The 15,014-nt window shown below is 40.1% G+C and overlaps 1 protein-coding gene across 1 annotated transcript in view; it reads right to left on the bottom strand.

The window, feature by feature from the left end:
* The window catches only part of LOC124805536 (lutropin-choriogonadotropic hormone receptor-like), a 650,587-nt gene that overhangs the window by 160,985 nt on the left and 474,588 nt on the right, over positions 1-15,014 (bottom strand). The window contains exon 9 of the mRNA XM_047266105.1: positions 7,001-7,141. Within this exon, the coding sequence (XP_047122061.1) occupies positions 7,001-7,141 (141 nt within the window). The remainder of the gene's footprint in view (positions 1-7,000; positions 7,142-15,014) is intronic.

Here is a 15,014-nt window from a genome sequence, read left to right as displayed (position 1 = left end):
GGGCGCTTCAGTCCGGAACTACGGAACTGCTACGGTCACAGGTTCCAATCCTGCCTCGGGCATGGATGAGTGTGATGTTCTTAGGTTAGTTAGGTTTAAGTAGTTCTTGGGGAATGATGACCTCAGATGTTAAGTCCCATAGTGCTCAGAGCCATTTGAACCATTTGAACCATTTCAAAGAGCCAATGGTTTGAGGATATCCTCCAAGGCAGATAATAGCTTTGATGTAATGGCGTCACTTTGCCAAAATACTTTTTTAGTTCTGAAATTTTCACTTTCTTGGTGTAATCGAAATAGAGTCATTACATTTTTGTATATAACCTTGAACAAACCGATGTTGGTAAGTTCTGGTCTTTGGTTTGCAGAAGTGCCTATAACCAGTTGCCTTTCATGGCGGTGTAATTTTTTCGCTCTTTGTCAGTTACAAGTCACCCAGCTACTCATCATCAGTGATTGTTAACAACATTATAGCGATTGTTGCCGTAGCCGTAGCTGTAGAAGGAAAGATCGCAACAAGTGAACACTAAATATGCCGTGGTATCTGGAGTTATTTTTATGTTTATTTGGTTACATAGAGTTATTCCTGATGCACATACCACTTTCCAAAATAACGCTTACGTTCTACAGTTACGTTAGATACACGACTCTACGCCGCGCGTGATTAGCCGAGCGGTCTGAGGCGCTGCAGTCATGGACTGTGCGGCTGGTCCCGGCGGAGGTTCGAGTCGTCCCTTGGGCATGGGTGTTTGTGTTTGTCTTTAGGATAATTTAGGTTAAGCAGTGTGTAAGCTTAGGGACTGATGACTTAGTAGCTAAGTCCCACAAGATTTCACACACATTTGAACATTTTGAACACGACACTACACACACTTTGCAGAAATAACTTCCATACGCCATCCATGGTATATAAGAAACAACACGCAGGGTGGAAAGGAAAAAAGAAAACTACGCGATCACGCCCTAGTCGACCGACCGGCGTGTCATCCTCATCAGTCATCGATGCGGTATGGAGGGACAAGGGGTCAGCATACTATCTTTTCGACCTTGGAGCCGCTACCTCTCAGTCACGTCGCTGCTCAACTGGCATCACGAGGCTGAGCGCACCCCCGTCCAGTCCTCCTACCAAGGAAAAATCCCTGGCAGCATCTAGAATCAAAACAGGGACCTCGCCAGAGCAGCGAGACCCACTGAATATGGTGCTACTGAGACGGAAAATGTTGCAAATAATATAATTTTGCCTCTAGGCGGCATGAAACCACCAATCGGAAAATTAAGATCCTACCGTAAAGAGAGGTGACTGCTATCAGTCATTTCTGAAAACCTATATTCAGTCCAGTTTCACATCCATAACGCATAAAGTACGTTCTTTGGTTCTCAAGTTTTACGACTTCTCATAGGCTGTAAAATCCCACCATTGTAGTAATGATATTTGTTTCCTGTTCCTTTAGCTTCATTGGCAAAATGTAAGTAGTCTATTGTCCTACATCCACCTCTAATACAAGCTTATTGACATCCCAACTTTCAGTTTAAAGTTTGCTTGCTTTTCCCTACACGATTATTGAGAATTTTAGTAAAAATCTTGAAATTCCCTGTAGAAAACTGAAGAACTTATAGTTATCCACAAAATCGCTTTTCACTTTCTTCTGCTTGTTCCAACTATCGAATATCGGTAACATTCTGTTGACAGACGTGTAAGTTTCGCTCTCACCGCGTATCTACTGTTTTAATCATTTTTAATGTTACTATCAGTCAAAGGGGCTTTTCCTCATTAGATGCAACGAATCGCTTTCTCTACTTTTACTGACAGTGTTTCAGAATTCACTTGTACTATCTGACTATTCGTTTATCTGAATATTCGTTTCATTAAGTGCACAGTATGGATTTTTAAAGATATTTTCCAGCCCCATTCTCAATGTCTCCCATTTTGTCCTAGCAGTGCCATCTGACATCCTGAATGTGATGTAACGTTAATATAGTATATGTGCCAGTTTCGTTTTCTTCATATTTCGGTTGTTCTCGACTGTCTAGCTTACATTCTTTTTCTTACAGTTCCTTGAAGAATCTCGTAAACGTTTCTGAATAGTTATATTCAACTCTGTTAATTGTGTCTGTGTCAGGTTACCATTTACTTTTAATTCTTTTCTCATCTGCATTGTCTGTGTTCTGATTTCTGAAATTTTGTTTTGTTTGTTCTTGGTCACTCCTGCAACATATCTAACGTGTTTGTTAAATCATCATTTTTCATATTTAAGCCTATAGTTTCTGCATTATCTGGCACCTTAAACCTATTCGTTAATTTAATTGTAATTCTGCAAATTTTGCACTAAAAATTTCTTGAATCAGTGAAACTAATTTCTGTTTAATTAGTTAAGTGTTTTCTGACACAGTGTCCCGTTTTATGATGCATATTAGTAACCTGTAGTCACAAGAGACCATGAACTGATTTAAAACCAAAACAATCGGTGCGATTTGTTTAATAATTGGTAACCTATAGCCAGTGATATTTTTATACTACTTCATTCTTTCCACATACATTTGATGCCGAGGTATTTCTTGCAAAATGTGTTTAGAATATTTTTTTTTTTCAGTAACTTCCTCTAGCATGTCTTCGACATAGTTTCTGATATTTTATCCGGAGTTCCCGACTTAAAAGTCATTTTCCATCCTTTGTTCTCATTTTTGAATTAATATTGCCTCTACTGTCCTATAGTTTGATTTACCAGTTCTTATAATACCTTACTAGGCTTTTGCGATACAAATTTCTGCTATTTCCAACGAGCATATAAAAATGTGTGTGCTTTCTGTTATGTTGAGGTTCCTTGAATACCATTCAGTAATTGGACCTTTGTTTTCCTTGTGTTGATAATCAACATACTTCTGACAACCTTCTTGGTTTGAGTCTCTATAGTGAAACATTTACTGTATGGGGCTCTATCTGATTCTCTTCCTTTCTTCAGACCTCCGATACCCTACTGATATCCCACTTGAAAACGTGAACTTCTGCTGGTGCTTTTAGCAGTTTATCTTCACTCTTAAAAGTCCTTCAGTCTAAGGCCCTTATATGTGGGTTGAAGAGACAACTCTTTATGATGGAAGACAAAATTATTGAACACAGATCGTTGTAAGTAGGTAGGAAACGACCATAGAATCCTAAATTTCGTTTAGAATGCAATTTAATGCGGTAAAGAGGATACACAGCGAATTTTCCGTGATATTCGTAATAATTCGTACACATACGTTTTTCTTTTTTTCTACCGTTTCTGTCGCATATGCAGTACGCTTGGCAAAGGCTTAATGAAACTTAGCTACATATTGTGCCTTGGGCGAGGCCACAAATATGCAGCACAGTAATGAACTCCCGAATTTGTTTACCTGCCAGCTTGCATTGGCAGGCTGATGCGGTTGCAGCACACGAAGATAGTGTTGACACACAAGTGGATTGCCACAATTCGCTGCGTTTGCACATATTGTTGTCACAACTGCGGTACACACATAATTTATAATTTCTGACTTCCAGTGAAAGCTGTCGACGTATTTATGAATTCAATCAATTCTCATTGTACTCGTATATCCATGTGGTAATTGCAATCGTCAGCCAACTCGCCATTTTTGAATAACTTTAACAGGACAAAAAAAGGAACAACTTTATGGACGTTACAGGAAATCTCTGTGATATAGCCCACGCGACAGAAACATCCTGAAACTAACGATTGCGATGGAACACTACCATCTGACAAGATTGAATTCACTGATCTGCATGCATGTTGACTGTCACCCATCTTCGCAGTTTCTAAAAGGAAGACAGATTTTGGTCTAACGTCCTGTCTACGAGGTTATTATAAACGGACTACAACCTGTGACTGGAGATGGAAATATTCCCTGTTCTTTTCGCGTCATTTATTAGAATCACAGAAAACGTGAATCTAAATGGGCAGTCAGGGATTTGAATCGCTGTCCTCTCGAATACGCGTCCAGCACCTTACCTTGCCACTAGGCCATCTCGCTTGAAAAGTACTGAGCATACTCCACTGGAATTTGTATGATCGGGGCCTCGAACTCATCGTCTCCTTCCGATGGAAAGTTCTCTATCAACAATGTAAAATGGTGTCGCTTCACTGCATTAGGAATGAGTTGTGTGGAAAGTAATGTAGGTCAATGGACGCTGTAGCGATTTCATCAAGTTTCAGACCGGCTGTCAACCATTTGAAATGAATCAGTGCTTCGCGATGCCGACCAAAGTCCATCATGAAGTACCACCTATGGGCATTTACATGTTTGAAAAATACCGCCGGTCATCGTTCAAAAAGGACTCTAGAACACCAAAAGGCAAAAGTCGATCTCTTTTGCCACCTCTTTGCTATGACATCGAAATGTCTCGCGAAGACATCCTTGCGTAAACTCACTCGGTTTACTTGCTAATTATTATCTGAGTGAAATCGCGAGCATTCGACGGAATGCTCTATCCGCTAAATTCGGAACAACTGAGTGTCGTGGTTGCTGTTGTGGGGGGCGTTTATTTCCCATAGACGGTTTGTATTGGTCGGCGTATGTTATCGTTATATCATACTGCTGAAGACTGGGTGCTTGCCTGCATAGACATTGCCAGAGCTCTCGTAGGAACGTTAACATTTCGGAACGTTCCCTGTGTTTTTTTGCTCAGCATCGAGAGATCTCTTCTGGGCACCACTAAAATTATACTCGTACATTAGAGCAGTACCTTTATTTGATAATGTTTTTTCTGGCATTGAACTTTACAGGCAGCGCACTAATTTATTCCATGCCAAAGTCAAGGCGATCTGACGAGAAAGCTAAATAAGTCTCTCCCTGTGTGGGAATCACATTACTGTGTGAACGTTATGGGCAGCAGACACTGGTACATATGGAAGGCCGTGATGCGGATAGCCGAACGGTTAAGGCGACCGCTCGCGTAGAGCGGCAAATCTGTGTTTGAATCCCGGTTCGGCACTAATTTTCTTTTGCTAGCGGTAAATTAAATAGCTATGGTGTTAACGCATTTTCAATCGGCGAATACATTTTATAAACTACGATTATAGTCGTTGTGGCGCACCTTCTAATTTCTACTCCTTTTTTAATAATACAATCCCAGTACCTGTGTGTAGATGCGATGGACAAGATTTCACTCTCTCTAAATATTATTCTGTGTTTATTTGTCAGACTTTATTCATAAACTACTGTTTTCTCAAGTTCTCTATTTCCAATGTGACTTTGAAAATGGTCAATAAACTGCGTTGGCATAACGTATTCCGACTATCCCTCTGAAACTATTAAGTCGTTCCGTCATGATTTGATGACCACCTGCTTCTTGTACGGCGTTTAGTTTTTTGAAATGACCAACACAACGACTATAGGTTCTCCATTTTCCCCAGCAGTGGCCACATTCGTGAGGGAGCATTTTGACGAACGTGCATTAAGTTTGGCTCCATTTCGCAAATCTTCGCCGACCAATCACAATCCCTCCATGGGCTATAAATGGTCACAATACCTGCAGCCATGATAGTTACTTGTTCTTTACGAAGACCGTGGACGATTTCAACCAAAGGTTTCGAAAGCCGGAGATTTTACACAGATTTGACGCTACGAGTAAACGGGAGTGTTTTATACTACGTGCCTTCTTTGTTTGGTGTAATGGACGGGGCTATTAAGTGTTGTGGAGAGTAGAGGACTGATGATCCATTGTCTCCGATACGGTTTCTAGCTAAGAAGGCACTACAATGATGAGTGAAGTGTTCTGCGCGCTTCTCTGCCATTCGTATCAGTGATATGAGTTTTATTCTTCAGCAGGCTGCTGACATCTTTCCATTGGCACTAAAATAATTTTTCCCCGGAAGGTCGCCATGTCAGTAACTTGCTGATGTCGTTTTAGAAGATCTTGTCCTTTACATCCACAGCCTCATTTTATACTAGTATACCAGCATGAACTAATATAGTGGACAGAAAATTGTAAGTTCTTAGGAATGCACATTGATGTGAACTTCAGCTGTAAAAACCATATAGTACACTTACTAAAATTTTTGGTTTCGGCTGCTTTTTTCAGGAGAGTAATTACCAAGTATTTGGATATGAAAATCAGTAAGCTAGCAAATTTTGCATACTTTCATTACTGAAGTCTTATGTGATAACATACTGGAGTAACCACACACGTAGACGAAAATTATTCTTTGCACAGAAGAAAGTTATTATGTGTGGAGCTCACAAACACATCTATCGTAGCCAGTATCTCTTCAAGCAGCCGTAATTATTAACCACAGAATGGCACTACATTTATTCATATATGAAATTTGTTATCAAAATCCCATCTGCGTCTGAGAGTTCCCGAAACATTCACAAGCCAAACACTAGAAGGAAAAATGACCTTCATTACCGTTTAATGAATCTACGCCATATAACGGAGTGAAATACGCAAGTTTGCAGCTATAAGACCCTTTGACAACCTTTCCATGGAAATAAAATTCCAAATGTAGATATACGATCATTCTCCTTAACAACTCCCTATATACCACATAGATATTCTTGAATAAAAAAAGTAGTCACTTTCGTAGAAAAACATGTAAAAGGTCATCGTCTAACCGTATAAACTTTTTTTTCTACTTGTGTGAGTGTACGTGTGTGTGTGTGTGTGTGTGTGTGTGTGTGTGTGTGTTTTCTATTGATTTTACCGCAAATATGATGTGTGGAACAACTAACTAATTAGCTAACTAACAAATGTTCTTATTGTACTATGTCAGGAAGATTGTACTGACAAAAAACAGACCATTATGATGCTACAACTGAACGACGCTTCTGTACATAGCCTCAGGAGAAGATCCTAGTTCTAGCAAAAGCTTTCATATGGCAGCACAGCTTGTGTAACATAAATAACACCTTTCTTCTTGCTAAAGGCAGAAATAACTGTTGATTTTACAGTAAGCACTCGGCTTTTGGCGACACCGTACACTTTCACATTAAGACAGTAGCAATTGTGGTGTGCTGAGGTACTCACAGACTGCGGAGCCTGGGACAGATGGAGCAGAGTGAGGCGGGCACCTCCTGGAGTCCAGCCCTGTCCAGCCGCAGGATCTCCAGCGCCGTTGTGCCCTCCAGGTTGGGGAACTCGGTCAGCTCCCGCGCATCGGACAGGATGCTGGCAAAGAAAAGCAGAAGAAAGTATAATCAACTCTGGCAGGATACAACTAGCACACTATGAATATCAGCAAGTTCATAACAGGGGCTTCATGAAATATAGTAGTATTCCTGAACATCACTGACGAAGATTCAGGACAGTCGTCCTAAAGTGAAAATAAAGTTAACGGGGTATGAATGGCAGTATTAACTCTCAACAAGGTACTAGCCACTGTGATGTGAAACCAACAGAGACTAATTGCGAAAAAACCTGCCCGAGGAACTCTAACGTCGGCACATACACAGAGTGCATCGTAACTAATTGTGAAGCGTGGAAAAACTAAACAACATTAGATGCAAAACACTTTTGACTAAATATGGGAACACAAACGAGTTATTTGCGAGAAAACTGCGGAATTTCAGTATGAAATATTGTCCTAGTTAGGTTAAATGTGTTTCGAATGTAAAATTTTCGATTAAGTCCCCGTCTAATCCATGGGTTTTTACCTCATCTCTTCATAGCCTAACCTCAATCTTGTGATGCCGTTTGACGCAATTCTGTGCTGCAAGTTGCAAGATGTGTGTTTTTTGAGTTTCTTGGTCGAAATACTCTCCCCATTCGAACAGAGTGCTAACTCCACAAGCAGAAAATCTTGTTTTCAGTTATAATATATAATACTGTATAAAGATACGTCATTGTTTAAAGTTGTTGCCAAAACTCTCCGAAAGTTCTTGACAAATTTACTTCATATATTTACACGATTATTTAGTTCAGACGAACACATGTTGTTCATTTTCTTCATTATATATGGTATATCAATACATATATACTAAGTAAAGGCGAAACTTTGTTGCCAAAATTTCGAAAATTTCTTGACAAATTTATGTCTAAATTTTACACGGTATTCTAATAAACGTTCGTACGAACATAGGCTACATACTTTTTTTTCAAATGTGTATGGTATAAAAAATATATTCTCTATAAAAGATAAAATCTTTTAGCAAATATCGCGAGAAGTTCTTGACTGAATTACTTAAAATTTTTACACGATAATGTAATATACATTTATATAGACATATACTAAGTATTTTTAAAAGAAGAGTGAACGAGTTTTTCTGTTAAAACCGACTCCAAGAAAGAAAATGCTGTGCTTAGCTGTGGTGTGAAAATTTGTGGCCTCGTTTTCTTTCACGTAGTCAGTTTTAACTATGATAGCGCCGCATTTGCACTATTAGCAAAACTGTTTCTTCCATGTATATTCTCTCTCCTTATATATAATTTTTAACGAAAATCATATACTCAACTATGTGCTGTTTTGCTTTCTTCCTCGCGCTTGGTTTTAGCAGATAACAGATAGGTTCTATTAATTGCCTTTCGGCTTATGGTTTTGGAATACTACTGTGAAACCTGAATCGTTTTAAACGTCGTAGACTACCCGTTCACGGACTAAAACAATGCTAATTACTGCCGTTGAAGCTACTATCCTCACAGATTCGTCAGCAGGAGAGGTCTCGCGTATCCCAGAAACCAATGAGCACAATTATTATACCCACTCATTTTAAGCGACTTCAGTTTTCAGTCAAGGTTTCGTTTGCAATAGCAATAAACAAGAAGGCTCAATGGCAAAGAGAGGGGGAAAGAGAAGATCGACAGAGAGGGGAAGGAAATGGACACAGAGAGGGACAAGGATCAAAATAATGGTGAGTTTGGAGGCAGAAATGGAGTGTTACAAGGGGGAAGGGGGGAGGAGAGCAGATGGACAGACAGAGAAAGGTGATGTACAGAGAGAGGTGGAGCAGGAGGAGATAGATAAAGAGATGGGGAGGATGAGAAGAGGAGTACGACGTGTATCCAATTCCCATACATATTTAGCAATTGCGAAGCCGGTTTCACCGGTTAAGCACAAACATTGTTTGTATTAGATCAGATTCGATACATTATACGTTCCGTACACCAGGTTACATGTCAGAAAACAATGATAAATAACACATCTTAAAAAAAAGGGAGAGATGCTCATTTCATTACGCAGGTGGTAAGGGGAATGATTCACAGGGCTGTATAAAATGTCAAAAAATTATACATTCCTTAGTTTAAGTGTTTATTTTAAAGTACATAACCAGTATTTAAATATATACATACTTAGCTGGATAAGGTAATTCAGTGGCTGTTGCAACCAAACATCGGCAATACAAAAACAGTCTACAAGATTTATTTAAACAAATTACACAATTTCTCTAGAACTGTACCGAAGTAAGGTATTACATAGATTTCACCTCATGTGATACCGTTAATGACAGGTATATAATTTTTTCTGCTAAGAAATTTCACTATGTTTGCGCATAATTAATGCTTTAGTTTTCTTTTAGACTATAATATGTTGATAAGCTGTGTACTTGGCAGTACTATTTGGTATATCAAGTTCAATGAACAAGCTTCTGCAAGACGTTCTTTAATAGCCCTCCTCCATGGCTTACTCCAATGTACCGTATGACAATACGGCATGAAAATATGCCAGACTTTCTATTTTATATCCCGTATGACCGATACATTTAAATAGGTAAAAAATATTCATCAGCACTGTTGGATGCTCGCCCAAAAAATTACTGCTATGAACGTATTCCATTTAGAAGGGTTCTTATTTTATAGACATACTATTTTGTGTTCTGAACTCCATATAGAGATTTCTTCTTAAAGTTTAATGACACTGAACTGGTTAGGAAACGTTTATCAACATCCACAAAAATTTCATTAATAAGCCTTTCTAAAATATATTTTACACTGACAGGAAAAAAAATCGCAACACACAAAAAAAATGTACTGTAGTGAGACTTCAGGAAAAAATTGTCTAGGTAACTATTTAAGCGATTATCACTGCAAGATCACAGTTTAATGTAAGCGCGATATAATCCATTGTAAATGTGAAATTCTTGTACGTGAATAATCAGTGTAATCTCCAGAATTTTGAATCCAAGCATACGAACGTGCATGCATTGTGTCGTTCAGGTGCTAGCTGTCACTGTATGCTAGCCTTCACGGGCTGCTTACACCACATCGACCGGTTATGAATACGGCGGAAGTACGCACTTTACACGGGATTTTAGGTTTTATTTCAGTGGTTTTATCCATTTGGTGTTTATCGGATGTTATAATACATCCTACGTGGTGTTATCCGGCCTGCCTCATTCAGCAGCCAGGTTTTGTACAGTTTTACAAACATCTTTTGGGTGTACTCAGCTTTATTATGACAACCCAACATTGACTTTTAACGTGGACAGCTTCCCGAAAGCTGGAACTCCGTAATTGTACATCTAAATTATGGAAATATAGCCATTGTGAACCTGAAGATGCGTCTATACGGACATGGAAACGGTAGTTGCGAATAAAGCACCCTCACTCAGCTATGCGGCTTTTGGAAACACCTCATCATTCTTGACTTTTTAATCGTTGTAATTTTTGTGATACTTTGAACAGTTATTAAGTGTTGAGTGTTGTTATCGTTATTCTTTAACAGAACGCTTCCCCTTAAAGAGAAACGAAATCTTCTATTCTTCACCATTATGAGCGATATTTTGTGTTAGTTCTATCACGTAGAACGTCGTAGCAGTGCTCAGATATTTAATCGATATAGTTGAGAGATTACATTATTACGTATTACGTCCACTTCACTGACACCAAGTCACCGTCATTTGGGAATTCAGTGGTGTCAAACGAGAGCTCATTGGAGGACAGCCCACATACTGCTGTTGTAACCCAACATGCTCCACAGAGGGTCGACATTTTGCCTTGGCCTCATCGATCACCAGATCTGTTTCTAATCGAGCTCATATCTCATATGGGACATCATCAGATGACAACTCCAGCGTCATCCTCAAACAACATTAACCGTCCCTTATTGACGGACAAAGTGCAACAGACGTGGAGTTCCATCCCACAAAATGACATCCGGCATTTGTACAACACAATACATACATATTTGCGTGCTTGCATTTAAAATTCTGGCAGTTATACCGGTTATTAATGCATCAGAATTTCACATTTGCAATGGCTTATCCCATGCTTACATTAACATATGACCTTGCAGTGATAATCACTTAAGTAGGTTACTTAGACAAATATATTCCCGAAACTTCATTACTCTACATTGATTATTTTTTGGTGCTGCGATTTTTTCCGTTCGTATATGAAGTGTTGGTTGAACATCATTCAGAATTTCAAGCAGGGATGTGGTAGGATGGAGAGCGGAAGCAGAGGGTCTCGTGTGGCAGCCGGGGGCGGCTTCCGATGAATGAAGGGCGTGGCGCATTCCACGCAAGGTCGAACTGAGTGTCAGCGCGTCCGCTGTGCGTGCGCTGCTGCGAATAGGTCCGCTGGTTTTTCCAGGGGACGAGCTACATCGCTGGCACCGCCCCTTCATAATGAAGAAAAAGTACCGCCTTGTGTTCAGCCAGTTATAATTTCAAGTCTGCCCTGGTACCCGCTGTAATAATTACTTTGCACTTGCTAGCCCACGCCTTTGCGGATGTCTGTGCACGTATCTGTGGAGATCCGCTATAACAGTTACTCGTAGACAAAAGTCAAAGATCAGTGTAAATTCCACTATTTTCCTCTATTTATATTACATAGGATCGATAGTGATAAATCAAAAATGATTCAAATCGCTCTGAGCACTATGGGACTTAACTTCTGAGGTCATCAGTCCCCTAGAACTTAGAACTACTTAAACCTAACTAACCTAAGGACATCACGCACATCATGCCCGAGGCAGGATTCGAACCTGCGAGCGTAGCGGTCGCGCGGTTCCTGACTGAAGCGCCTAGAGCCGCTCGGACACTGCGGCCGGCGATAGTCATAATTCTTAGCGTATTAAGCCTCTACTCATTCGGGACACGGGTGCCACTAGTTTGGCCGGAACGCACCGTGTCCTGACTCCGTAAGGGCTAAAGATAGTGACATATCCTTTTCTCCCCTTTTCCATACACTTACACACGCACTTTATAGACATAGACGTAGACGAATGTAATGTATTGCGAATACATAGAAAGAAGGGTCCTTTATTGTATGATTATATGATAGCGGAACAAACACTGGTAGCAGTTACTTCTGTAAAATATCTGGGAGTATGCGTGCGGAACGATTTGAAGTGGAATGATAATATAAAATTAATTGTTGGTAAGGCGGGTACAAGGTTGAGATTCATTGCGAGAGTCCTTAGAAAATGTAGTCCATCAACAAAGGAGGTGGCTTACAAAACACTCGTTTAACCTATACTTGAGTATTGCTCATCAGTGTGGGATCCGTACCAGATCGGGTTGACGGAGGAGATAGAGAAGATCCAAAGAAGAAAGGCGCGTTTCGTCACAGGGTTATTTGGTAAGCGTGATAGCGTTACGGAGATGTTTAGCAAACTCAAGTGGCAGACTCTGCAAGAGAGGCGCTCTGCATCGCGCTGTAGCTTGCTCGCCAGGTTTCGAGAGGGTGCGTTACTGGATGAGGTATTGAATATATTGCTTCCCCCTACTTATACCTCCTGAGGAGATCACGAATGTAAAATTAGAGAGATTCGAGCGCGCACGGAGGCTTTCCGGCAGTCGTTCTTCCCGCGAACCATACGCGACTGGAACAGAAAAGGGAGGTAATGACAGTGGCACGTAAAGTGCCCTCCGCCACACACCGTTGGGTGGCTTGCGGAGTATAAATGTAGATGTAGATGTATTTCCATGATAGCAGCAACATCCCTGTTGCCTTTACTTTAACAGTTCTCACTTAAGTTGCTACCGAATCCTGTCCCAAAGCGACTTGTCGGCCATTCTAGAACACTGCAACATTTCCAACTTTAAATTCATTTTATGACTCATGTATGTGTTTTGTATTCGACATAAACAATCTCCATGTTTAAAAAGAAATACCCTGACTTACTCATCATCGCCCAGTCCAAACCGCTGAGAAAAAAAGCGCCAAATACGTAGAGTGTCTTGATCTTACACTTTAGACATGTTTAAGAAGAGACTTTCCGGGATGAAATGTTTCTTGAAAATATGTCGCTATTAAAGCAGTTATGAGGCTAGAACTACTAAAATTGGTATTTGTTTTCTTGATCAGAAGTAAAAAAAATAAGCGTTAAACATTTTTGGGAATTTAATCTCTATGAGAGTGAAATAGTAGGTGCAACTTTGTTTCGCAAATACATCATTATTAAAGAGCTATTAAAGCGTTTTTGAAACTGCAGCTATGAGTACTGGTATTTTACTTCTTGGTTAGAAATAAAAAACATACGTATTCCAGTGTCTTCGGAAATTCAATCCCTAGGGGAGTGAAATAGGGGATGAAATGATTTGTGAAAATATTTCGTTATGGAAGCATTTTCAGAGCTATATCTCTGAGAATTTGAATTTGACTTCTTGGTTAGAAACACAAATTACGTCATTGAATGTTTTTGGAAATTCAGTCTTTAAGGGTGTGAAATAGGATAAGACCGATTCAGCGACTCATCATCGGCTAGCCCAAACAACTAAGGAGAGAAACTTGAAGAGCGTGTTGATCTTATACTGTAGGCACCGTTTAGTAAGGGATTGTACGAAATTCCACAGTGCTCCTAAGCGAGTGAAGTATGGGATGAAAGATTTTTTAAAAATAAATGTCGCTAATAAGGCTATTTTGAAGTTAGATTTATTAAGATTGATATTTGATTCCTACAACATATATTTAAAAAATACTTGCTTTAGCATTTTTAATAACGGGGTAAAATAGTCTGTGAAACTTTCCTTTAAAACAATTCATTATTAACGAACTATTAAAACAATTTTAAAACTGCATCTGTCTACACTGATATTTGACTTTGCGACACCGAAAATGGAGATAAAATACTTTCTGCACCATCTAAAATTTTTCGGCGTTTACTATCCTTTGATAACTTGTCCCGTACTTCTAATTCTGACTATATAGGCTTTGTTACAGAGACCATATTAAATATGTAATGCATGTAGTAGTGTATTTATTTCCGAATGTATATAACTGATTATAACTATAATGTCATCATCATCATTAGCCAGATCTATCACTTAATGATGTGGCCTCTTTGAGTCGGCGTATAACAAAGCATCCCAGTAAGATCTTCCATTTCTACCGATCCTGAGCTTACTGTTACCAATTGAATCCCACTGTCTTTCTTATATCTCTGTCCCATCTGTCCGGTGGTCTTCTTCTGGGTCTTTGTTTGGAAAACTGGGGTTCAGTCTAGGACTTGTTTAGACAATCTTTTGTTCGAGCAACATGACCAGCCCACTGCCATTTCAATGTATTCATTCTTTCGACTACGTCGATGACCTTCGTTGTTTGTTTTATTTCAACAGCTCTATACCTGTCTTTTTTCGTGTAACCCAACATCGATCTTTCCATTCCTCTTTGGGCTACTGTTAGCTTCCTAACAATGAACTCATCTAATGTCCATGTTTCAATGGTTCAAATGGCTCTAAGCACTATGGGACTTAACGTCTGAGGTCATCAGTCCCATGGACTTAGAACTAACCTAAGGACATCACACAAATCCGGCCCCGGTAGCTGAGTGGTCAGCGTGACGGAATGTCAATCCCAAGGTCCCGGGTTCGATTCCCGGCTGGGTCGGGGATTTTCTCCACTCAGGGACTGGGTGTTGTGTTGTCCTAATCATCATCATTTCATCCCCATCGACGCGCAGGTCGCCGAAGTGGCGTCAAATCGAAAGGCCTGCACCAGGCGAACGGTCTACCCGACGGGAGGCCCTAGCCACACGACATTTCATTTCACACACATCCATGCCCGAGGCAGGATTCGAACCTGCGACCGTAGCAGCAGCGCGGTTCCAGACTGAAGCGCCTAGAACCACTCGGTCACAACGGCCGGCTCCATGTTTCGCAGC

Source organism: Schistocerca piceifrons, chromosome 7, assembly GCF_021461385.2.
Source record: "Schistocerca piceifrons isolate TAMUIC-IGC-003096 chromosome 7, iqSchPice1.1, whole genome shotgun sequence".
NCBI classification, from domain to species: domain Eukaryota; kingdom Metazoa; phylum Arthropoda; class Insecta; order Orthoptera; family Acrididae; genus Schistocerca; species Schistocerca piceifrons.
Note: the sequence above shows the minus strand (reverse complement) of the source record. Positions and strands in the feature narration are given on the sequence as shown.